A 25,477-nucleotide genomic window follows, 5' to 3' on the forward strand; every position below is an offset into this window, starting at 1 on the left:
CCTGCAGGTCTATTTTGAGAGCTGAGCATTTCCCCCCTCCCCTCCTCTCTTCCTGTTTATGAAACCCTGATCCATCCCGGATCCCTCATGCTACCCTGGCCGGAGCACAAGCAGGATGTGACTGTGGACTTCGGGGAGCCTTGGAAGCCTCAGGTGTTGGGGGGGAACTTCCCTTGGACTGGCCAGGGTAGGCTAGCCCACCCTCCCAGGTCCTGGAACCACGTGGCTGGGCTGTGTCCCTTCGGACTGCCCGAGGGAACTCTGCAGCAGGAAGACTGCCCATCTTATCAAGGGAGAAGTCCTGTTTACAACATCCCTTTGTCTCTGTGGCCCGCTTTATTTGCAACAGCCTTCCGAGGGTTGAACATTTAGTTTTAACCTCTGCTTTACAGAGGGGGAGACTGAGGCTCAGACAGGGAAGTGAATTCGCCTGGTAGCATTCAGCTAATGAGTGGACAGTTCTTAACTTCCTACCCTGTACTCCTGGCTTCAGCCGTTTCATGCTGGTCCCTCTATACATGGAGTGTCTTTTTTTCCTCTTTTCTGCCTGGCCAACTCCTATTCATTCTCAGGGTTTAGCTGGACCGCCCTCCCTGTGGAAGGTACTTTGGGACCTCACCCTAGGCAGATAGTTACTGCCTCTGGGCACCTACAGCACCTCCACTGCAGCCTGAGAGTTGTGTTTTGTTATATATATATTTAAAAAAAAAAAATTTTTTTTAACGTTTATTTATTTTTGAGACAGAGAGAGACAGAGCATGAACAGGGGAGGGTCAGAGAGAGGGAGACACAGAATCTGAAACAGGCTCCAGGCTCTGAGCTGTCAGCACAGAGCCCGACGCGGGGCTCGAACTCACGGACTGCGAGATCATGACCTGAGCCGAAGTCGGCCGCCTAACCGACTGAGCCACCCAGGCGCCCCATGTTTTGTTATATATTTTCAAGAGCTGCCTGAGAACAAGGCTTGAGTCTGTGCCCTCCTCCGATTGGCTTCCTGGCTTGGGGACCGAGCAGGAGCCCAGTATCTGTGAGCGATGCCCAAAGGGGAAATAGGCTCGCAGGGAGGGTGATAATGAAACGCTTGAGTGTAGGCTTCAGTCCCCCTTTCTAGCTATGTGGCCTTGGGCAAGTCACTTTCTGAGTCCAGTTTTCGCATCTCTGGAATGGGGTGACAGTATCTGCCTCGGAGCTAAGGCACAGGGCCTGGCAGAACCCATACCGGTAGAGGCTGAAGGAAAGGATGACCCTGGTGCAGTATTTGCTCAGTTTGTAAGGAGCACAGTTCTCGTCGTCACTCATGCCAGGCCTGGCCCAGTGCAGCAAGGCCACCTGGGAACTGTGGCCCCCTCCTCACCTCCCCAGGGGCCTGCTAGGAGACATAGCCAGAGCTCTCTGTCCTCTCAGAGGGGGCGGGCCTGGGAGGCCCTGCCTATACTGCCAGCCAGGGAAGGGGCTGTGGGTGTCCGTTACAGCCAGAATTGGCAGCTGGGCTCCAGCTGGTGGAGGGAGGCCTGGGGTGGGGATCCTGGGGACCAGGGATCAGGCCAGGGGGCTCTGGGCTTCTCTCCCAGCTGCCCTGTGGGAGGAAGTAGATAAGAGGAAGTATCTATAGTGGGGAATGGGGCAGGGACCAAGGGATGTGGTCTGGTGCCTGTCCTCCCCCACTCCTGCCACCAGAGGCCTCACAGCCCCAGCACATACCCTTCAGCGAAGGCAGCTCTGAGACTGTTTCCTTCCTGTTGCCCCTTCCTGTACCCTGCTGGCCACAGAGTCTTCCTTTGCTTCTGAGGGATTTGAGGGTTGGTGGGGGGCCCAGCTGGCTCTGGCCCAGAGCACTTTGGGGCTCCCAGGGCCGTCCCATCCTCCAGACCCCTGCCTGCAGAAGCTGGGTACAGCGAGCTGTCTAAGGAGACGTCTTTCACAACCCGCGGCAGGCCGTCATCAGGCTGTCGTTGGAGCCCCTTTGAGGACTGGAAGGGGAAGTCCGTGTGTACGTGGGAGCGTGTGTTTCCACATGTCTGTGGAAATGGTTTCCGATCATCAGCCTGTTTTATATTTGTGGGCGTGCCAGTTCCTGTGGGTGTACTGGTGGGACTGGTGCGGCCAGGCCACGTGGAAGGGGGCTGGGCCTGGTCAACCCCTGCCCTACTGCTACCTGCTCCTTCTCTCAGACTTCTGTGAGGTCCTTGCTAGGCCCTTTTGCCCCCCCACCCCCACCCCCGCCCATCCCAGGGCCCTGGACTGGCGGGCTTCTGCAAGGCAGGGCTGGGGGCGGTGCTGCCTGTGCTGTGGGCTGCCATTTTGGGTGGGCCCAGCCATAGGAAGGTCGCTATGGGGGGAAGAAGCTCCTGCACTCTGGGCTGGGGCATTCAGAGTCTGGCCTTGCTGACTTCTGCTCCACATTCTCTCAAGGGGATGTTTGCAGGTGCTGGGATGCCCAATGTGTCGCTGCCTCATTGCTTTGTGACTTTTATCTGTGTTCTAGTCTCCCCTCCTTAGGATCAGAGGAGTCGAGGAAGGATTTATCCCTGGGCCCCCCCCGGAGTCATGGGCTTGGGGTCTACAATGTCCCCTCCTCAGCAGGGGAGCCTGACCCATCTTCTGTCCCTCCTCCCTGCAGAGGGGGAAGTGAGAAGGAGGGGGTCAGGGACCCTGCCTTCTGGGCCGGGAAGGCTGAAAAAGCAGAAGTAGACGAGTAACAGGGCCCTCTGGCCACCGGCTTGAGCCCCACCATGCAGACCCCGGCAGATTTCCCCAGGGTTGAGAGAGACTCACTCCCCTGTCCCAGAAAGGTGAGCAGAGGGTTGGCCTGCCTCCAGCAGCGTCTGTCACCATGACCCTGGGCAAGGAATGGGTTTGGGAGTGGCTCTGTCCCCTGGGGTTTCCGGGTGACTGCTTCTGTCCCGAGGGAGTGTTCTCAGAGGCAGACAGGCAAGTGGAGGCTCAAACCTCAGGGCGGGGTGGGCAAGGGTTGCTGTGTGGCTTTGGCTTACCTCAGCCCCTCTCTGAGCCAGGCTTTCTGCCTGTCCCACACAGGGTTATACTCAGGGGCCTGATTAGCATGCAGCTTCTTAGAGCTGCAGCTTTTGTGACTGTTCAAGGTCCCCTGAAGATGGGGCTGTGCCTGTCAGGGTCTAGACCTAGAATGGGAAGTCCCTGGACCGACCCCAGTACTGAGGGAGGGGGTGGGCTTGGATGGGCAGGGCAGGGCTCTGACTGACTTACCTGCCCACCCTTTCCTGGCACTTGAGGCCCGCTGACCCCAGGCCAGGCAGTAACTGGAGGAAGGATTTGAGTTTAAGCCTGCTCTGCCACTGGTTCACTTTCGGCCTGGGTGAGTCACTGTCCTCTGGGCCTCGGTTTCCTGTTTCTGAAATGGGGATAACAGCTTTTGGGAAATTTGGATCAGAGTCAAAGCCATCGGATTGCATTCAGGAGATGTTCCTCTCAGTCCACTATCTTAGTCCAGGGCCCTAGCATAGGAAGAGACCTCAGAGGTGTGTCTGCCACAAATGTTGGACTGTCCCCCCCAGCGCTGGGTGTTTGCAGGTGATGTCTCTGCACCTTTTTTCCCACCCCCTGGCAGACCAGCAAGAACCCAGAGCTCTGCCATTGAGTCCAGGGTCTGACTTTCTGCATGTCTTTCCTGCCTGTGTGTATGGCTTGGGTATCTGTCAGTCTACTTGGGCCTCACTGTCTCTTTCTGCCACCCACCTGCTTCTGTTCCTGTTTCTGTCTCCATTTGATGAGTGCCTATCTTCACCTGTTGGGTACATCTCACATGTCGGGTGCCTGTTGGGTTGTGTCCCCTTCTGTCTCTGCCTGTTGAGTACGTGTCCCATCTGTCTCCACCTGTTGGATGCAAGCCCCCATCTGCCTCTGCCTGTTGGGTCCCCATCTGTCTCTGCCTGTTGGATATGTGTCCCCATGCACCTCTGCTTGTTAAATATGAGTTCCCTCCTGCCTCTGCTTGTTGGGTACTTGTTGGATATGTATTCTTCCTACCTCCCCTTGCTGGGCATGTGTCCCTATCCATCCCTGCTTTGTGGGCATGCGTCTCTGCCTGTTAGATGCCCACCTTCATCTGTCTTTACCTATTGATGCCTGCCTCTGCCTGTTGGGTGAGCCTCTTTATCTGCCTCTACATGTTGGGTGTCTGTCTTTGCCTGTTGGGTACCTGTCTACCCCTCAGCAGCTGGGTTGGCCTGGGGCTTTCCCTTTGGGACCCACAAGGAGGGTTGGGGGGAAGGGCCTGAGGGCAGCCCTCAGGCAGTGGGGAGGGGGGAAAAGAGAGGAAGGGAACGTGGTGAGATTGTAGGCCTGGAGCTGGGAAACCACAGGCCCTGAGTGATTGGCGGCCCTGAGCAGGGCCCAGCCCCCGCCCTCACCCTGCACATCCGCCTTGGGCCTGGCCACCTCCGAGGCAGCCCCTGACGCTGCCTGCTCCTGCCATGGTGCCTCGGCCCTGCCGGGCGAATGGAGCAGGATCCCAAGCCGCCCCGCTTGCGGCTCTGGGCCCTGCTCCCCTGGCTGCCCAGGAAGCAGCGGCCCAGGATCAGCCAAACCTCTCTGCCTGCCCCTGGCCCTGGCTCTGGCCCCAGGCAGGACTCGGTGAGTGTGCCCAGATGTCTGGTCTTGGCCTGGCTATGGCCCTTGGAGCAGGTGCCTGGGCAGCCAGTTTGGCCTCAGTTGGCTGTGGACTCTCCAAGCCCAGGCCTGGCCCTGCTGGATGACTGGAGCCTGCCCAGGTTTGGTTCCTAGGGAAGTGAGGAGGCACTTCGGGGCTCTAGGGCAATACCAGCAGATTGGAGGGAGGGCAGAAGGGTCCTAGAACAGCTAAGACCGGGCAAGGGGTTTTCGGTAGACTTCTATGAAGGAAGTTTCTATGGGTGAATCGTGGAGTCTCTGGGCTCTGCTCCTTTCTACCCCAGACTGGCACTTGGGTTGGCCGGGGGAGCCTCTGGTGACTTTTGGGTCCCTGTGCATCTCAGCCCTGTCCCTCTGGCCAGAAGGGTCCTGTCATCCATTCTGACCAGGAACAAAAGCCCAGCTCTACCTCCCCAGTCTGAGCACAAACTCTACTTCCTATTGTGGCAGAACCAAAACCTTTGCAGCAGGGGAGGGGAGCCCCACAGGGAGGGCCTGCACAGAGCTTTGGGCCTCAGCCAGAGCCTGGGGTTGGCTCCACCTGGCTGTGCCTGGGCATCCCTTTGGGCCTCTCCAGGCCAGCACAGCTGGAGCAAGAGGAGCAGTGCCTCACCTGACTCAGCACCTTGGTAGTTTACCCTCCCCGGCCCTAGAGGCCCTTTTGGTATTGATGAGCCAGGAGGCTGGCCCCTTCAGCATAGCTGTCTGGTGCTGCTGGCAGGGCCCTGTCTGCTGAGGTCTAGCGGGAGCGGGCTTGGATGGGGACCATTCCCCCGGCCGGCCCGGATGAAACCCACCATGCCCACCAGCTCTATCCCTCTATCAGGATGAGGGCATCCTCAAGGAGATCTCCATCACGCACCACGTCAAGGCTGGCTCTGAGAAGGCCGACCCATCCCATTTTGAGCTGCTCAAGGTTCTGGGCCAGGGATCCTTTGGCAAAGTGAGTTCTGAGCCCACAACTGGGAGGGCAGCACTGGTCATGTCAGAGGTGGGGATGAGGGGTCACCCCGGGGCTCAGGATCTGAGGGCAAGGGTTGGTGGGTCTGAGGGGAGGACAGGAGGTCACCTTGGTACCCAGAGAGGGCAAAAGGTCAACCTGGGACTCGGGGACGTCAGAGGTCAGCCTGTGCCCTGGAGGATGGAAGCTGATGGGCTCGGCCCCCCTCCCCAGCTTGTCCTCTGCTTTTTCCCCACTGCTTTCTCAGGTCTTCCTGGTGCGGAAGATCACCCGACCTGACAGTGGGCACCTGTATGCCATGAAGGTACTAAAGAAGGCAACGCTGAAAGGTGAGTGGAGGTCCCCTCCCCATGCAGAGCCCAGACTGGGCCCAAGATGGTGGGAGACAGCCCAGCTCTCAAGGTGTTGGGTCTGACGGAGAAGGCAGTTCTATCTCCAGGAGTACCTGGCCTGAAGGTAGAGAAACAGGCCTGTCCTCAGCCACCCCTTACTCCCTATCCCCCCCCATTGCAAAGACAGGGTCCCTTTCGAAGAAAAGACTTCTGGGGAATAACCGCATCCTTCCCCTCCCCCACCCCCAAGCCAGCCACCAATTACCATAGCTGAAGGTGAATGTCTGGAAGGAGGCAGGGGGTGAGTGCAGTATGTTTGTGGCAGGGGCCTTCACACCCCTGGTACTCAGGTTACTTGGGCAGAGTTGCTTCATGAGGGAGACCTCTCAGGGTGGAGAAAGGTGTTGGGGAAGAGGCAGGGAGTCCAGGCAAGCAGCTAGGGCAGGCAGGAGAGAGTGAGTTGAGGCAGGGCCACAGAGATGGACAGCAGGGAGGTTCAGAAGGGAGCCCAAGGCCAGGTCTAGAATTCCACGGCTCACAAAGTGTATTGCTGTGGTTGGTGGTGGACTCTGGGCTGGCAGTGACCCTGACCAGGTGGAGTAGGCCCTGGCTGAGGGGAGGGAGGGCGGATCAGAAGTGTTGGCCTTAGGGGCTTTAGGGGTCACGTGGCCCATAAAGTGCTGTCTGTGGGGTACTGTGGTTTTGGTGCCCTAAGGCCAGGCTGGTAGGGGTAGAAGTCATTCCCCAGCAGGGGTGATGGGAGCCATGAGGGAAAAGGATGAAGGACTTGGTCACTGCTGGGAAGGTCCCCAGGCTGGGGCGGGAGTGGCTGTGTTGACCCTGAAGCGTGGTGCGCTTGGTGCTGTGAGTGAGAAGCCCAGGGGAGAGTGGGTTGCAGCCTCACCGAAGGAGTAGCCATTTGAGCTGTGCCTTGAAGGATCAGTGAGGAGTTCTCCAGAATGAAAATAGTAGGGGGAGGGTTCCCCAGGAAGGAAGAGCTGTTGGCCCGAGCAAAAGTGTAAAAAATGTAAGGTGTATTTGGCCAACAGTGGCAGGAATAGTTAACTCCAGCCTGGTCCATGCCACACCTGGCAAGGGAAACGAAAAAATTAAAATAGAAGGCAAAAAGTGCTCTGAAGGGGCAAGCACGAGCCCTGCAGGAGAGAGGGCCCTAATTTAGCTTGGCAGTTTAAGGAAGACTTCCTGGAGGAGACGAGGCCTAAGCTGAGTCAAAGAAGAACCTGCTGGTGATCAGAATGCCTAGGGACTTTCATTTGTTTTTAAAAAAAAAAAAAAAAAAAAAAAAAAAAAAAAGTATGTGGGGGTGTCTGCTCAGACACACGAGTCTGAATTTTAGGCCCAATGATTTTGCCTAACTAGCTCCCAAGTGACTGTTCTCTCCATCCCCCCAGACTGGAATTAGGGATTTTTGTGCCAGGTGAGGAAGGGTCTGGTACAGGCATCCCAGGGGGAGCCTCAGGGGCAGAGGCTAAGGGCACACAGGACAAAACAGGTTGCTGAGATTGGCTGGATTGGATGGCCTTTGATGGGGGCTGGGGGGAGAGATAGGGCGAGAGGGATGGGCAGGGGGCTAAGGGCCCAGCCCTGAGTACTGCCATGTGATGTGAGGAACTCGTGGAAAAGAGAGCCCTTCTTAGACAGGGCTTGGGGCTGACTCTTTAGGGGGAGGGGCTAGACTCTTAGTGACTGTCTTTCTCTTCTGGCCAGTGCGTGACCGTGTTCGGACCAAGATGGAGAGAGACATCCTAGCTGATGTAAACCACCCGTTTGTGGTGAAGCTCCACTATGGTGAGACCGCAGTCCACTTGAGTTCGCAGCCTACTTGAGTCCGCACCCTGCCTGCCAGCCTTTGCCTTTGCCTGTGGGCCACTGCCTTCCCCGTATGTTGCCCCCACCCCCAGCAGGCCAAGGGAGCTTAGAGTAAAGGGGCAGGGCCCAGGACCCAGCTGGCTCCACCATCGCCTTTTCCCCTCTCCCCAGCCTTCCAGACTGAGGGAAAGCTCTATCTTATTCTGGACTTCCTGCGAGGCGGGGACCTCTTCACACGGCTCTCTAAAGAGGTGAGCTAACACCCCACTGCCCCAGGGCCCCGAGATGGAGCTGGAGGGACAACGAGGCATCCCATCCCAGAGCCCTGTGAACAACCTGTCTGGTGTGGCTTGGACCTGGGACCACCCAGGCCTGCCTAGCAGTCCCTGGCCCAGGAACTGACACCCAGTGTCACCCTGGGACAGAGCGTACAGCTTGGCAAAGCCTTCGTTCCTCCCAAGATGGGTGAGGAGGATCAGGCCCTGGGTCTCCTTGATTCCCAGGAGCTAAGGGATCTTTCATCTCTCTGCCTCCATTCTTCCAAGGCTGCCCTGGGCAGGGCTGTGAAGATGGGCAGAAGCTTAAACCCACCCAGAAAGCTAAATATTTTAACATTATGTCCCATGTGTTAACCAAAAGGATTTTAACTGGCATAAAAGAATTCGAGCCAGATATAAAAATGGGACCATTAGGGGTGCCTGGGTGGCGCAGTCGGTTAAGCGTCCGACTTCAGCCAGGTCACGATCTCGCGGTCCAGGAGTTCGAGCCCCGCGTCGGGCTCTGGGCTGATGGCTCAGAGCCTGGAGCCTGTTTCTGATTCTGTGTTTCCCTCTCTCTCTGCGCCTCCCCCGTTCATGCTCTGTCTCTCTCTGTCCCAAAAATAAATTAACGTTGAAAAAAAAATTAAAAAAAAAAAAAGGGGACCATTGATACAAGTCAAACTTTAGAAGAGAAACAAACTTTAAAAGAAAAAAAATTTTTTTAATGTTTTTTAATGTTTATTTATTTTTGAGAGAGAGAGACAGAGAGACAGAGTGCAAGCGGGAAGGGACAGAGAGAGATGGGGACACAGACTCTGAAGCAGGCTCCAGGCTCTGAGCTGTCAGCACAGAGAGCCTGACGTGGGGCTCAAACTCACAAACTGTGAGATCATGACCTGAGCCAAAGTCAGACGCTCAACCCACTGAGCAACCCAGGCACCCCTAAAATTTTTTTAAATGTTATTTTAATGTTTGAATAGGCAATACACTCACATGATTGAAAAGTAAAATGTCGGGGCGCCTGGCTGGCTCCGTCGGTTGAGCGTCCGACTTCGGCTCAGGTCATGATCTTGCGGTCCGTGAGTTCGAGCCCCTCGTCGGGCTCTGTGCTGACAGCTCAGAGCCTGGAGCCTGTTTCGGATTCTGTGTCTCCCTCTTTCTCTGACCCTCCCCTGTTCATGCTCTCTCTCTCTCTGTCTCAAAAATAAATAAAATGTTAAAAAAAAAAATTAAAAAAAAAAAAGAAAAATGTCATTGAGAAATCTTCCTCCCACCCCAGTCCCTCTACCCGCCACAGGTAAACACTTTTACTGATTTCTTGTTTAAGCGCCCCATGTTTCTTTGGTAATACGACCCATTCTGATACATGTTCTGAATTCCAACCCCCATTTCCTTACATAAAAAGTACTAATCTATGTATTTGTTTTATATCTTGCCTTATTCAAGATAGCAGATCATGGAGATGGGTCCATATCAGAACATGGAAGTTTCCTTGTTCTAGTTTATGGCTGCATAGCACTCCATTACACATGGGAGAGATGGTTTATCCCAGTCTTCTGCCCAACCCTTTTGCTATTTCCAAACAACGCCACAATGAGTGACTCATATGTTAATCATGTCATACCTCAAACCTCTTTACATATTGTTTTAATTTTTATTTATTTTTTCATTGTTTTAACGTTTATTTTTAAAGAGAGACAGTACGAGTGGGGGAGGGACAGAGAGAGAGAGGGAGACCCAGAATCTGAAGCAGGCTCCAGGCTCTGAGCTGTCAGCACAGAGCCTGACGCGGGGCTTGAACCCATGAACCGCGAGACCATGACCTGAACTGAAGTCGGGCACTTAACTGACTGAGCCACCCAGGTGCCCCTCGTACCCCTTTATACAGAGCATGGTGTGTGGCCCTGGGGTGTCTAAGGGTCCTCCCCGAGGTGGGCCCTGGAGACCAGGAAGCTGCTGACTGCAGTACCTGAGCTCCTGAGGAAGAGGCAATCGCAGCTGGCGTCCCCTCCCGCCTGTCGTAGGTTATGTTCACAGAGGAGGATGTGAAGTTTTACCTGGCTGAGCTAGCCTTGGGCCTGGACCACCTGCACAGCCTGGGCATCATTTACAGGGACCTCAAACCTGAAAAGTGAGTGAAGCCCCAGCTCCGCCCCAGCCTCCCTAGCCAGGGCAGAGGCAGGCCTTGGGGTCTCTCCTGACAGGGGTGGGTGTAACTCTCCCCAACAAAGTCTCCCTGTGTGTGGCCGCCCCATGGATAGGTGGGTGGGACGGGTGGTGGTGGCAGCAGGGCCCTCTTAGGGGTCTGCCTAATTACCAGTGTCCGTTAAAAGGGCTGGACACCTCCTTACAGGTACGTTGCCTACATTTTTTTTTTTTTTTTTTTTTTTTTTGCTAATCCAGTGCGATGTCTGAGATGCCACCACTAAAGGTCATTCTTTGTTTGATACGGTCCTCTCTAGAATTTTCCTGAATATCTAAACATCCTCAAATGGTAACTTGACAGCCAGGGGCAGGTGCTGGGCTGAAATGAGATCTGACTTTAGAGTTAGGCAGACCTGAATTCAAATCTTGTCTCCGTCACCTTTTAGCTCTGTGACCGTGGGGTGTTGCTTGACTTCCCTGAGCTTTAGTTTCCTCGTTGTTAAAATAGGGCCACAATAGCACCTACCTCATCCAGTTGTTCCGAGGATTAGCAAAGAACACAGGCCACACATCTGCATGGCACCACCACCACCCTGCTCCACCTGCCATTTACCGGATGGATCTGGGTGGATCGCCTTCTCTGGGCTGGGCCCAACCCCCATGGCCCCCTTGGTGTCACCAGAACCCAAGGGGCCACAGCTGAGGGGCCCCAACTCCCATCTCTCCATTACAGCATCCTTCTGGATGAGGAGGGCCACATCAAACTCACCGGTGAGTAGCAGGCACCTGCCCCCTCAATTCCCAGGGGAGGTCAGGATGGGCTCTTGACGGGCCTGGGCTGAGCACTAGGGGATCCATTCTTCCCGAGAGGCTGTGCCAGGCACTCGGAAGTGGTCAAAAGCCCAGACCCTAGACTTGGGATGGCCTGGGTGTGAACCCCAGCCCCATGGGAGTGATGCCCTCAGGCCTGTGGGCAGGGGGCTTTGGGTGTGCAGGGGTTGGCAACGAGGAAGGCAAGGGGGGGGGTTCCTAAAGATGTGTCCTCTTGCCCTCCTTGCCACAGACTTTGGCCTGAGCAAGGAGGCCATTGACCATGAGAAGAAAGCCTATTCCTTCTGCGGGACGGTGGAGTACATGGCCCCCGAGGTCGTCAACCGCCAGGGTCACACCCACAGTGCAGACTGGTGGTCCTATGGGGTGTTGATGGTGAGTGGCCAGACAGGGGAAAAGCGTTCAGCCCATGCCTCAGGCCTCAGTTTTCTCATCTGAACAGTGAGGGGGTTGATAGTCTCTAAGACTTCCTCCTGTCTTCTCCCAGCCAAGCTGCCTCAACGTCCACCCAGCTGCAGTTTCCTTCCTTAGGAAGATTCCAGGCTTGGCCCCACCTGGGCTGCCCCTGCCCCAGGACTGGGCCTCTCCTCAGCCTCAGGCCCCTAGTCCTGCTTTCGGTGTTCTGATTGACAAAGGAACCAGAGACAGTCACAATTCTCGACCCAAGTGGTCCTGCCACAGGCCAGCAGGAATCCTGGGAGTGAAGCTGAGTGGTTTGGGTGGGAGGAGGTGGGGGACATGGGAGATGGAGACCAGAGCCTAACAGACCCTTGTCTTTTACAGTTTGAGATGCTGACGGGCTCCCTGCCCTTCCAGGGGAAGGACCGGAAAGAGACCATGACACTGATTCTAAAGTAAGCACCAGCCCTGCCCTGACACCTCAGGGTCTCCCCTGATGTCTGGCCCCGGTTTGGGGGCCAGAATAATATCCTGTACCTGCCTCAGATTTCCCCATCAATGAGACCCTCCTCTGGGCTAAGCATTATGCTTTCTGGGGCCCCCTTTTCATCCATCAGGGCCTGTGGGTGGGGAATCCCTAAAGTCTTTGGGAGGTGAGTTAGTGGATGGTTTGTCTGGATTGAGCTGGAAATTAGACCTGGACAGAGCGGGGAGGGGAGATGGGCCTCTGGGGCAGGCTCAGCCCTGATGAGACCTGGGGGCTGTTTTAGGGCGAAGCTAGGCATGCCCCAGTTTCTGAGCACGGAAGCCCAGAGCCTCCTGCGGGCCCTGTTCAAGCGGAATCCTGCCAACCGTCTCGGTAAGCAGCTCCAGCTTGGGAGGGGAGCGGGGTACAGCTGCAGCCTAGGCCACAGCGTCACATCTGGGGCTGAAAGGGGCCGTTGTCCTTTGTGTGGGCAGACAATGCCGCCGGCCACCCTGCTTTCTGGCTCCATGTGTGGTGTTTGGGGCGGGGGGGGGGGTGACCTATGTATAGGGGGAAGGCAGGAACTGAGTCATCCCTACTCCCCCTGGGGACAAGGACAGAGGCCCCCACACAGGTCCGCCAAGGCTGCTGGCACAAGAGAAGGCATGAGCTCAGGAGTCAGAAGGCTCAGGTCCCAATCCTGTCCCCATGGCAGGTCCTCACCGCCCTGCACACAGTGGTTCCTCCATAAATATTTGTTGAGTGAGTGCCATTTATGAGCTAAGTGACCCAAGGCAGTTGACTTCACCTCCTGGAGCTCTGGGTCCTCGTCTCCACGGGAGATGATGATCCAGATCCCTCTTGACTGAATGCAGTTGCATGAACATGCCTGGCATGTAGTAGCTTTTCAGTATGTCTCGGCCCCTTGGATCCTGGGTTCATCTGGACCATGACCAGCTTTGTAAGGTCCCAGTTCAGGTCCCTGGGGTCGAATGGAGTGAGAGTCTGCCTGGTGGCTGAGAAGGGCAATGGGATGGATAAAAGCAATAGAGATGAGGCCTGGGTTGAGAGGGAGATGGGAGTCCCCTGCAGATGTCAGAATAAGTCTGATTTCTGTTCTCTGTGGCCTTGGACAAGTTGCCTGACCTCTCTGGGCCTTTCTTCTTCCATGAGTACATTTGGAGCTTGATCATAACGGTCTCCAGAAAGTGGAAAACGCTGAGTGGGCAATAGGCCTCTGGGGTGACAGCTGGGTGGATTTGGGGCAGGGAGAGCCTATCGTCCCCCCTGCTCCCAGTAGACAGCTGCAGCCGCTGGTCCCAGACCACGGTGAGGTCACTCAGCAGACCGGGTGGGTGTCTGGGAGTTGGACCATCCAGGGGCAGACCCCTCGTCTGGGCTCTTTCAGGCTCCGGCCCTGATGGGGCAGAGGAAATCAAGCGGCATGTCTTCTACTCTACCATTGACTGGAATGTGAGTGTGTCTGTCCACCCCACAGCCTCAGTCAGGGCTTCACCGGTGGTGGGAGGGGGCTTCCTCCGATGTGGAGCAGAGGGTGACAGCGGGGCCTTGGAAGCAAGGGCTGGCCTCCCCCGGGCAAGCAATTATGCCCCCGTCTGTATAGCCTGCATAGGCAGGGCTAGTTACCTTCTCCTGCCTGAGGCTCCTGGTGGGTTGTTGGGGGTGGGCCGTGGTGACCGGAGTGGCCACCTCACCTTGCAGAAGCTGTACCGTCGCGAGATCAAGCCACCCTTCAAGCCAGCCGTGGCACAACCTGATGACACCTTCTACTTTGACACTGAATTCACGTCCCGCACACCCAAGGGTATGTCGGTTGTCTGGCTTGTCTTGGGCTGGCACAGGAGGGAAGCAGGGAGTCAGGGGCCCCTTGGGATGTAGGGTGGTCAGGGACTCTGGCAGGCCCAGGTGTGTGGGCAGACTGAAGGGTGGGTCTCTGACTCTTTGTCCCCATCTCATTCTGCCTGACTCTCCCACTCCAGGGCTCTATGGGCCTCTTTGTATATGAGTGAGGGGGTGGGGGGAGTGGGTGGTTAAGGCCACAATAGAAAAGTCAGGCCCCCTGCCCCGGGCATCTTCCAGCCCACTGGGAAGACCAAACACATCGGGCTCACACTCACGTCAGGGCTAAAGAATCTGACCCAGCAAAAACATGAGGTGGAGACAGTCTGTCAGAGCAGAGGTGACAGCGCCCACAGGTCAGGGGCAAGTGTGGGAAACGCCTTTGGCTGCTCTGATCACTGGACCTCAGTGTGTTCATCTAGAACATGGGCTCGGTCACAGACCCCCTCAGTCCCTGGGGTTATTGCAAGAAGCCAAGGAGGGAGCTTCTGGGAGGGAGTTTGGTAAATCCCAATATTCTGGTCAGATATCGGGGGTTAGTGTTAGTTCTGGAAGGCTTCCCGGATGGATGGGTTTTAGCAGAGGGGCTGCTCTTCTCACTGCGGGTTGCACAGCTCTGATGACAGGGAGCTTAGCACTTCGCAAGCAGTTGGTCTCATCTTTATTCGCTTACCTGATCAGTACATACTAGCTTCCTACTGTGTGCCCCTGATCAGCCATGAGGGGATTGCCCCGCCTCCTATGGCCTAGACTGTGGTCGGGGGAGAGGTGTGAAAACTCTACTGGGCAGTGTGGCAAGTGCAGCATCATAGGGGTGAGGAGTTGGAGGAGCAGGCTCAGGCAAGGCTTCTCAGAGGAGGGTGTGCCAGCTGAACCGTGAAGGTCAGACAAACAGTAGAGTATCTGGTCAGAGGGAACGGCATGTGCGGTGGCTCAGGGTCTCCTTTAAGGATCTGGGAAGTCTGGCGTGGCTGAGCTGTAGAGTGGGAAGAGAGGAGGCTAAGATCATAAGGACCTCAGTCACCAGGCTGAGAAGTTGGGCTTTTGGGCTTTCTTCTGGGGCAGAGAGGAGCACTTGAAGGGTTCTGGCAGGGGGTAGATTTGCAGCTGGGACCATCCCTCCCGCTGCCTGGGCAGAAGATGGACCTGAAGGGGCAGACCCGAGGCAGTGAAGCAAGGGAGAGGCTTCCAGAAAGGGATGAAGTGTCTTGGCCTGGGCCGAATGCCCATCATGGGGTGTCTTTTATGTTTCTTGTGTGTCAGAGCTGGGCTGGTCTAAACGCACACAAACAGATGGCCTAATTGAGGTCTGGCACGAGAGGCCTGCCCAAGCCCTCTCCACAGCCCTGGTCTCCCTTTTCTGGGCTGCCTCGGGGTCAAGGGCACCTTCTCAGGGTCACATCCTCCTCCCACCCCTGCAGACTCCCCAGGCATCCCTCCCAGCGCTGGCGCCCATCAGCTGTTCCGTGGCTTCAGCTTCGTGGCCACTGGCCTGATGGAGGATGATGGCAAGCCCCGGCCCACGCAGGCACCCCTGCACTCCGTGGTACAGGTGAGGGGGCAGGAGACTGCTGCTCCGTTGTCTTTTCTACCCAGAAGCCATAAAGGCAGAGAACACAAGCTCTAGAGTTCAACCTCTGATTGCCACCGTGTAGCCCATCGGACCTCCAAACCTCCTTGGGCCCCACTTTTTCCGTTTGTAAGACAGGGATGGCAAACAGATATAACAGATTTCCTAGCACAGAGCCAGGGACCTTGTGGAGCCTGGATAAATAAATGCAAGGCGGTGCCCAGGGTGGTGGTGCTGTGGGGTGGCTGTCAGATCCCTGACGGGGACGGGTGGCAGAGGGCTCGTGTGTCCTCACACTTGTCCCCCATTAGTACACTTTCCGTGGAAGATCTAGAATTCAGAGGCATGAGGGTAGACTCTGGAGCCCATTGTCCAAGGTAAGGGACTTTGGGCGAGACACTTACCTTCCCAGTGCCTCAGTTTCTTCATCTGTAAATGGGGGTGATGATAGAACTTTTCTCCATAGGTCGTTGCATGTGTAAAATTAAGGTGACTGTGTAATTTATTCTACAACTGGGACATCTTTGTCTGGGACAAATATTAAACCAGACCGGATACAAGGACAACAGGCGTAAACCAGGGCTGTCATATGGCGTGTGGTCACCTGCCGTAAAGTGCTGAGAGCAGTGCCTGCCGCACATAAGCACCACAGAAGCATTTGCTGTTGTTAATGTCTCAGAACTTTTAGACACGTCATGACGTGGGCTGTGACGCCCCAGAAGGGGGGAGGCAACTCGTCTAAGTTCACAGGATGTGACAGAGCCGGGACCCAGCTCAGGTCTCCCGTGTCTCTCAGGCCTACCCAGCTTTCTCAGAGCCACAGACCCCTCGGTGCGTGTGTTGCGTTTCTGTTGACCACAGTGCGGGAGCCAGTGAGTGTGCCCGTATAGAGTAGAAAATTGAGGCCCAGAAGCCAAGGCCTTGGGTACTGGGGGACGAGCCCTGCATTCTAGAGCAGAGGGCCAGCCCCACCTGTTGGTCTTCTGCAGCAACTCCATGGGAAGAACCTGGTTTTTAGCGATGGCTACGTGGTAAAGGAGACGATCGGTGTGGGGTCCTACTCCGTGTGCAAGCGCTGTGTCCATAAGGCCACCAACATGGAGTATGCTGTCAAGGTGGGCCTCTTGACCACGTCTCGGCCTAGGCTGCTGGGCCAGGGGGAGGCCACTGTAGCCTCAGTCCTTCGGTGGGAGTCGGGGGATGGGTTGGTGCCCTAGGCTCTGTGGGTGGGTGGAAGGCATGTGGCTAAGACCCCCAAGCCCTGCAGTGTGGGCTCCGTGGCAGGGAGGGACTCTGGAGACGGTCCCCCTGATATCTCCCATGTACCCCCTTTCCTCAGGTCATCGACAAGAGCAAGCGGGATCCCTCAGAAGAGATTGAGATTCTTCTGCGGTATGGGCAGCACCCCAACATCATCACTCTGAAAGATGTGAGTGGGGGTCCTTGAGACTGAGATGGGGGCTGGGAACTTGACTCCGGGATCTATCTCAGGACTGTCATTCCTTTGATTTCTGATTTTCCTCTGCTCCTGGGAGCGAAGGATCTCTGTGCCTCGGGTCTGGCGATGCCCCAAGGCCGTCCACTTCAGACTCAGGCATCCTCTGACAGCTTCCCTGACCCTCGGGGGACCAGTGCCAATCTCCTCCCGTCTAGGGGGAGGACAGAGGCCCAGATAGGTGAAGGCCCTGCCGGGACCACGGAAGCACAGAGCAGAACCCACGTCCAAGGCTCATGTTATTCTTTCCTGGCCCAGTGAACCGGTAACTGAGGGGCCCCGGCCTGGCACAGAGGGGAGGGACCTGACGGTGAGGTCTCTGGCAGGTATATGACGATGGCAAACATGTGTACCTGGTGACAGAGCTGATGCGGGGCGGGGAGCTACTGGACAAGATCCTGCGGCAGAAATTCTTCTCAGAGCGGGAGGCCAGCTTTGTCCTACACACCATCAGCAAGACCGTGGAGTATCTGCACTCCCAGGGGGTAAGTCTGGGGCAGGGGGCGCCCGGTGGGGATGGCGGGCCGCCAGGGGTCATACCAGCAGTAGGGTGCACGAACCGTGGGCTGGCCCAGGCAGTAGCGGTCTTCAACCAGCCAGACCATCCCTAGGGAGACTAGGGATGGTGGGTGGGTGAGCAGACGGATACGAGGAAGGGAAACGGCAAGAGATGAGGCCGGATTGTGACACGGAGGGTCTACACCGTGCTTACTGTATGCCCTGCACCGTGCCAACTTGTTTCCTTATGTTACCTCAGTTGATTTTCACAGCAACCCTATGAGGTAGGTGCTGTTATGGGCCCCCCCCTTACAGGCAGGAAGACCAAGGCTCAGAGATGTGAGGTCACTTGCCCAAGGTCACACTGAGGGATGTGGTTGGGGAGCTGCAGACAGGGAGTGGGTTTTTGAGCTGGGAAGCAGCAGGGTCAGCAGGGAGGTGAATCTGGTTGTGGGTTCAGCTGCCAGGACAGAGGGAGTGAATGCAGGAGTAAATGTTGCTGGAGACACAGCAGGTGCTACAGAAGAGGTATTTGTCCAAATGAGAGGACTTGGCCTTTATCATTGCCTAGGATGGAGATGGAAAATTTCCTGATGGTGTATAGAAGCTGGAAACAGAGTTAGCATGAGTTTCTCTCTGGACGAGATGATGTTTGGGGCGCTTCCAGTCAGACGGTTGTGGGGGTTAAGAATCCAGGCTCTGGAATCCGACTGGCTGTGTCCAAGTTCTGTGTATATGGTTGGGAAGGGCTCTCACCTCTGAGCTGTTTCCTCGTCGGCACACTCAGGATCAAGGGAGCTGCTACCTCGCAGGGTGGATTGGGTTGAAGCAAGGCGCCGCTCCGGGAGGGCACTGTGGGCCGGGGCAGCCCCGTGGGAAATGCTGCACAAACTTCAAGGGAAATAGGGCCAGATCATTGCTGTGCCTTTTTTTTTTTTTAATGCTTATTTATTTTTGAGAGAGAGAGAGAGAGAGAGAGAGAGAGAGAGAGCATGAGCAGGGGAGGGGCAGAGAGGGAGAGAGAGGGAGACACAGAATCCGAAGCCGGCTCCAGTCTCTGAGCTGTCAGCACAGAGCCCGACGAGGGGTTCGAACCTACGAACCGTGAGATCATGACCTGAGCCAAAGTCGGAAACTTACCCAACTGAGCCACCCAGGTGCCCCAGGTGTGCCTTTTTTTTTTAAATTAACTTTTTATCAGAAATGTTAAACATATGCAAAGCTGTGAGAAAAGTATAATGAACCTTCAGACACCCATCTCCCAGATTAAAGAACTGTTGAGATTTTTATCTCCCTTCTTCCTTCTCTTTCTTTCCTTCTCTTTTCCTTTTCTTCCCCCGTTTCCTTCCTTCCTTCTTTCCTTCTTTCTTCTGTCCCCTCTCTCCCTCTCTTTCTTTTTTTTTTTTTTGTTGTTGTTGTTGCTGAAGTATCTCTCCCAACTTTTTACTGAGGAAGACATTCAAATCTATAGAAAAGTTAAAAGATGGGGCGCCTGGGTGGCGCAGTCGGTTAAGCGTCCGACTTCAGCCAGGTCACGATCTTGGGTCCGTGAGTTTGAGCCCCGCATCAGGCTCTGGGCTGATGGCTCAGAGCCTGGAGCCTGTTTCCGATTCTGTGTCTCCCTCTCTCTCTGCCCCTCCCCTGTTCATGCTCTGTCTCTCTCTGTCCCCAAAATAAATAAAAACGTTGAAAAAAAAATTAATAAAAATAGATTAAAAAAAAAAGTTAAAAGAATATTACAATGAAAATGATTTCCCTTCCGAATTCACCAAATCTTAGCAGTTTGCCACATTTGCTTTCTCTCTCTCTGTCTTTGCCTCTATCTCTATACCCTTATCTACATATAAATATATATTTTTTATGGGTGCAACTGAGAAGCGTTGCAGACATTATGACCCTTGACCCACAAATGCCTCTAATTAAAGGGTTTTATTTATTTATTTTATTTATTTATTTATTTATTTATTTTTTCAATGTTTTTTATTTATTTTTGGGACAGAGAGAGACAGAGCATGAACGGGGGAGGGGCAGAGAGAGAGGGAGGCACAGAATCGGAAACAGGCTCCAGGCTCCAAGCCCTCAGCCCAGAGCCCGACGCGGGGCTCGAACTCACGGACCGCGAGATCGTGACCTGGCTGAAGGCGGACGCTTAACCGACTGCGCCACCCAGGCGCCCCTCTAATTAAAGGGTTTTAGAGAGAGAGAGAAAGAGTGAGAGAAAGAATGAGCACGAGCAGGGGAGGGGCAGAGGGAGAGAGAATCCCAGGCAGGCTTCACGCTCAGTGTGGAGCCTGAGGTGGGTCCCCATCTCACAACCCCTAAAGCATCTTACAGCGTATCTCAGACCTCACATAATCTTAGCTGTGTATCTGTAACTCTATAAAAGACATTCTTTCATAACAACTAACAGAATTAACACTTACTTGTGTTCACATAGTACCCAATCCACAGACACATTTCCCTGTTGCCCTTTCAAAAAATCTTGTTGCCATCAGTGTATTGGAATCCCAGTCTCTGCAGGATTTACTCCTTTCGGTCACTTGTTAAATCCCTCAAGTCTCTTTTCAAAAACTGAGCTAAGGGGCACCTGGGTGGCTCAGTCGGCTGAGCTTCGAACTCTTGATTTCCGCTCAGATTGTGATCCCAGAGTTGTTGGATCGAGCCCCACATCGGGTCTGCACTGAGCGTGGAACTTGCTTAAGATCCTCTCCCCCTCTCAGGGGCATGTGGCTCCGTTGGCTGAGCATCTAGATGATCTTGATTTGAGCTCAGGTCATGGTCTCATGGTTCGTGAATTCGAGCCCTGTGCCCGGCTCTGCACTGAGTGCAGAACTTGCTTGGGATTCTCTCTCTCCCCCTCTCTCTGCCCCTCCCCCACTCATGCTTGCCCTCTCTCTCTCAAAATAAGTAAATAAACTTTAAAAAAAAAAAGATTCTCACCCTCTCTCTGCCCCCTTTCCTCCAGCTCGCTCATGTGCATACTCTCACCCTCTCAAAAAAAAAAAATACTGATAAAAAATTTGCGTACAGTACATCTTTTTGTTACATGTGTACATCTACATAACCTCCATAGTAAAACCTTCCTTTTCTTTTTTCTTTTTTTGTTAAATGTTCTATTTATGTATTTTGAGAGAGAGAACAGGGAAGGGGCAGAGAGAGAGAGAGAGGAGAGAGAATCCCAAGCAGGTTCCGTGCTGTCAGCATAGAGCCCAGTGTGGGATTCGAACTCACAAACAGTGAGATCCTGACCTGAGCCAAAACCAAGAGCAGAACACTTAATCGACTGAGCCACCCAGGCACCCCAGCTTCCCTTTTCTGTGCCACTGGAATGCCCCACATTCGGAATGTGTCTGCTTTCTTGGGGCATCATTTTAGTTGTTTCTCTGGCGCCTGTATTTCTAAAGTCTTAATAATATTCTGCTTCAACTTATTTTTGGGAGCGGGGAGTTAGAAAAGACTTCGTGGGGCGGGGGCACCCGATTCAGTCGGTTAAGCACCTGACTCTTGATTTCGGCTCAGGTCATGATCTCAGGGTTCATGAGATCAAGCCCTGTGGCGGGCTCTGCACTGAGACCACGGAGCCTGCGTGGGATTCTCTCTCTCCCTCTCAGTCTGCCCCTCCCCAGCGCCCCCCACCGTGCTCAAAATTAAATAAATAGACATTTTTTTAAAACAACAAAAACCACTTCATGGGAGGTGCAATGTACTTCATATGACATCACATCCCCAGGCACAGTGTCCCTGTGCCCCCCTTAGTCATTAGTCCTCTCAGGCGGTAAGAGTCTAGGGATGGGTAATGACTTCATCCTTTCAGGATCTTTGCCTGAATCAATCGTTTCATTAGGGTTTGCAAAAATGGCAATGTCTGATTCTGTCTAATCAGACATTAGGGAGGATTTATTAGGGAGGATTCTTTTGTAAAAAAGAACCAGAGCCTCAATTTGATTACCACATGCACCGTTTTTAATGGTCATATTTGAAGTGGTTTTGGTTTTTGAAATGGCCAGTGCAAATGGACTAATATTTAAATATGTCAGGCCAGATAGTCAATGTTTCCTTTTCCTGCTTTGTTCTCAAGTGAGTGCTTGTTAAAGTTACCCTCCAAGAAGGTTTAGAAGACAGAGCCAAAGCAGTGAGTTTCCAGTGGGTCACCTAAAGCTCAGAGCGAGGAAGGACTTTCTAGAGTAAGAACTGCCCCCTCTACTAGGGACAAAGAAGTTCCAAATACAGACAACCACTTGGTGGTACTGTGATGGGAGAAAGTTGTCTCTTCCCCAAAGCTGTGAGTCCATGGGTCTCTAAAGTTTCTGACCCTTTTAAGGGCGCCTCAGCGCCTCGGTGGCTCAGTTGGTTAAGCATCCGACTCCAGCTCAGGTCTGATCTCACGGTTTGTGGCTTCCAGCCCTGCGTCGGGCTCTGTGTCAACAGCTCAGAGCCTGGGGCCTGCTTTGGATTTTGTGTCTCCCTCTCTCTCTCTGCCCCTCCCCCTCTCACGCTCTGTCTCCAGCTCTCAAAAATGAATAAATGTTAAAAAAAAATTTTTTTTTTTTTTAAATAAAGTTTCTGACCCTTTCCAAATACCAGGGGAGATGATGAGGAAATGGGAAACTCTCACTGAGGTATTTGAAGGGAGATTCTTTGGGCTAATTACGAATTGCAGTATCTGTGGTCTAGAAGCTGGGAATCTCATAGAGGGACGGGAAGGGGGTGACCAGAAGCAGGGTCCACTAGGACCTCCTATTTGTTTTAATGTTGCCTTTTTAGTGAAGTATTATACAAACACAAATCATAATGTACAAGTCAGTAAATTTTCAGAAAGTGGATATAGCCAGGTGATCAGCACCCAGACCAAGAATCCCTTCTACTCCCTGCCCCCTCCCAAGCATAACCATTCTAAGCTAACTGCTAATAGCTTAGATTGGTTTTGCCTGTCTTTGAATCGTATATCAATATACTCTGTTATACGTGGCCTCTGCCATGCCACAGGCTCTCCGGGGTTCATCCGCGGTGTTGTGTGGCTACAGTTCGTGCATCCTCATTGCTGTGTAATTTCTGCTGTATGAACAGGCAATACTTTAATTGTCTATTCTGCTAATGGACGTTTGGGTTGTTACCAGTTTTTGACTCTGACAAATAATGCTGCTGTGACATGTGACCGCACATGTGGGTTTTAACACTGTGTGCGCCCCTGGCAGTGGACCCGCCAGGTTGCTCTGTGTGTGTGTGTGTGTGTTCATCTTTAGCGGGTGATGCCAAACAGTTCTCCAAAGCTGTTCTGCCATCTTTTTTTTTTTTTTTTCAACGTTTATTTATTTTTGGGACAGAGAGAGACAGAGCATGAACAGGGGAGGGGCAGAGAGAGAGGGAGGCACAGAATCGGAAACAGGCTCCAGGCTCTGAGCCATCAGCCCAGAGCCTGACGCGGGGCTCGAACTCCCGGACCGTGAGATCGTGACCCGGCTGAAGTCGGACGCTTAACCGACTGCGCCACCCAGGCGCCCCTGTTCTGCCATCTTACACCCCTCCAGAGCATGGGCTTTTGTGTCGTTTTAGTCTAGTCATTCTGATAGATGTGGCGTTTTTTCTCATAATGGTTTTATTTTTGAAATTTTTTAAATGTTTGTTTATTTTTGAAGGAGAAAGAGACAGAGAGTGAGCAGGGGAGTGGGAGAGGGAGAGGAAGACACAGAATCCGAAGCAGGCTCCAGGCGCTGAGCTGTCAGCACAGAGCCTGACGTGAGGCTTGAACCCATGAGCCGTGAGATCATGACCTGGGCCGAAGTCAGACGCTTAACCGACTGAGCCACCCAGGCGCCCCACGGTGGTTTTAAATTGCCTTTCCCTGAGGGCCAGCGAAGTGGAGCACCTCTTCGCGTGGCTCTTGCCATTTGGGCAGCTTCTTCCGTGACATGCCTGTTCGAGTCTTATGTTTATTTTTAAAAATCGGGTTGTCTGCCTTTTTCATCTTATTTGGCCAGCGTTCTTTGTTTCACACACGGAGCCCTTTTAAGCCTAGCTTCCCTTGTGTTGTCACCCTGTTTGAGAACTCAGTAGGGAGTCACACTTTGGCTTCTGTGTTTAACCAGATGATTTACACAGAAAAGCTTTTTTTTTTTTTTTTTTTTTTTTTTTTTTTGTGGCTGGTCAGAGGCACCGAAATGCACATCCTCCAGTGATGGTGATGAAAACAAAAGGGGCTGCTGCTCTGGTAGCCAGCACCACACAGCACTTCCCACAGGCCAGACACGTCCAAGCCCTTTATAGGTCAACTCACTTAGCTGTTCCGACAGTTGGAAGTGGGTATTGTTGCTGTGCCCACTCTACAAGTGAGGGAACTGAGGCTCCGGAAGTAAGTAAAAGTCTCACAGCTAACCTGGCTTCCCTATCCTGTTATTGACGTCCTCTGATCTGTAAGTGCTTCTTTTTTTTTTTTTTTTTTTTAATTTTTAAAAAATGTTTACATATTATTATTTTTTTAAATTTTTTTTAACATTTATTTATTTTTGGGACAGAGAGAGACAGAGCATGAACGGGGGAGGGGCAGAGAGAGAGGGAGACACAGAATCGGAAACAGGCTCCAGGCTCTGAGCTATCAGCCCAGAGCCCGACACGGGCCTCGAACTCACGGACCTCGAGATCGTGACCTGAGCTGAAGTCGGACGCTTAACTGAGCCACCCAGGCGCCCCATTTACATATTATTTTTGAGAGTGAGAGTGCGAGTGGGGAGAGAAGCAGAGAGAGAAGGAGACACAGAATCCGAAGCAGGCTCCGGGCTCTCAGCTGTCGAAACAGAGCCCAGCGTGGGGCTCGAACCCGCGAACTGGGAGATCGTGACCTGAGCCGAAGTCAGATGCTTGGTCAACTGAGCCACCCACGCGCCCCTGTAAGTGCTTCTCAACAAGCACTCACTGCATCTTAATGTCTGGCATGCTGGTGGGTTCAGCCCAGCGAGTGCTGGAGTTACTATGACAGCAGCTGTCATCTCCCAGGCCCTGCGCTAAATATCCCTGGTACGTAACTCATGTGCTCCTTCCTGCCTCAGCACTGTCACCAACCCCATTTCTGAACCCCAGGTGAGAAAACCGAAAGCTCGAGAGGTTAAGTGACATGCCCAAAGTCACATAGCTACTGCCGGTAGAGCCAGGATTCACACTCCGGAGTGACTGAAATCACAACTCTGCCACAGGCCACAGCCTGTTACTCAGGGGCTGCATCTGACCTGAATACATGTTTTGTTTGGCCTGCAAGATGTCGGGTGGTTTTTTGTTTGGGGTTTGGTTGAGTTGGGTAGTTTGGCTGCTTTTGAAACCTGGGCCTGAGTTGCTACGTGGGTGACTGTCAGCTGGAGTAAGTAGCAGGTGCCCCTTTAGACTGGTTGGCATGGCTCCGTCTCAGCCTGGCTTCGCTCATTGCTTGCCCAGCCTGTCGTGCTCTTCAGTGCAGAGAGATGCGAGCATCTGCTACCCCTTCTGCTGCACAAACGCCTAGGGGACAGGTGTCAGAGTCACCGGTGGGGCTACCTGCCATAGTGAGCCACGGTCACCTGAAGGAGTTTGTTGTTTCTCTGTGTTGTGTTAGAGCGGGGTAAAGACTGAAAACTTCCCTATCCCTGTTTCCCGAAAGTGTCATCTGTGTCACACTAAACTGAAAAGGCTGTGGAATGAAGGTCAGAACCGGGTTCAAGTCTCACCTCTGCTTCTTACGTACATGAGCAAGTCAAGTTTCTTCTCATAGCCCCGGTTTCCTTCTCTGTAAAACAGAAGCCAGCAGTCCCTGCCCTGCCCACTTACGTAGGTGTAACCAGCAGCCCCCGTGAGATCATGGTCAGGAAAGTGCTTTGTGAACCAGGAAGATCACTTGTACAGGATAGTCCGTGTCCTCAGCCAAGCTGAGCCTCCCTGACCTCTGGGAAGCTTGGCTGGGCCCTCCACAGGGAAGAGAGTCTACATCCTTGAGGCCGGGCCCTGTCTTTGGGGTCACAGACTTGTATTAGGAAGGAGAGGCCTAGGAGCTGGTCAGGCACTGCCCAGGAAGGGGCTTCCCATGGGTTTGGATACGCTTTGCAGCACGTAGCTGGGACCACCCTACCAGCACAGCGCTCTCCTCCTCATCTAGCGCTGTTCCCTCTGGGGAAGTGGACTATCCTGGGCCATGTCTACCCTCCAACCTACCCGCCCCACAG

At 53.8% G+C, this 25,477-nt stretch overlaps 1 protein-coding gene across 7 annotated transcripts in view; it reads left to right on the forward strand.

Moving 5' to 3' along the window:
• The window catches only part of RPS6KA1 (ribosomal protein S6 kinase A1), a 54,127-nt gene that overhangs the window by 23,111 nt on the left and 5,539 nt on the right, over positions 1 to 25,477 (forward strand). For 2 of the 7 annotated variants that reach the window (XM_043574147.1, XM_043574146.1), the window contains exons 3-17: positions 5,474 to 5,590; positions 5,856 to 5,937; positions 7,669 to 7,749; positions 7,942 to 8,021; positions 10,055 to 10,161; positions 10,909 to 10,946; positions 11,239 to 11,381; positions 11,790 to 11,860; positions 12,176 to 12,264; positions 13,280 to 13,344; positions 13,594 to 13,696; positions 15,153 to 15,283; positions 16,291 to 16,416; positions 16,641 to 16,730; positions 17,123 to 17,281. In XM_043574147.1, coding sequence (XP_043430082.1) covers positions 5,474 to 5,590; positions 5,856 to 5,937; positions 7,669 to 7,749; positions 7,942 to 8,021; positions 10,055 to 10,161; positions 10,909 to 10,946; positions 11,239 to 11,381; positions 11,790 to 11,860; positions 12,176 to 12,264; positions 13,280 to 13,344; positions 13,594 to 13,696; positions 15,153 to 15,283; positions 16,291 to 16,416; positions 16,641 to 16,730; positions 17,123 to 17,281 — 1,482 coding nt within the window. Of the gene's footprint in view, positions 1 to 2,602; positions 2,793 to 4,418; positions 4,612 to 5,456; positions 5,591 to 5,855; positions 5,938 to 7,668; positions 7,750 to 7,941; positions 8,022 to 10,054; positions 10,162 to 10,908; positions 10,947 to 11,238; positions 11,382 to 11,789; positions 11,861 to 12,175; positions 12,265 to 13,279; positions 13,345 to 13,593; positions 13,697 to 15,152; positions 15,284 to 16,290; positions 16,417 to 16,640; positions 16,731 to 17,122; positions 17,282 to 25,477 lie in introns of those variants that run through there. The other 5 variants (XM_043574150.1, XM_043574149.1, XM_043574148.1 and 2 more) reach the window with 4 other exon arrangements.

This window comes from Prionailurus bengalensis, chromosome C1 (genome assembly GCF_016509475.1).
Source record: "Prionailurus bengalensis isolate Pbe53 chromosome C1, Fcat_Pben_1.1_paternal_pri, whole genome shotgun sequence".
NCBI lineage: Eukaryota > Metazoa > Chordata > Mammalia > Carnivora > Felidae > Prionailurus > Prionailurus bengalensis.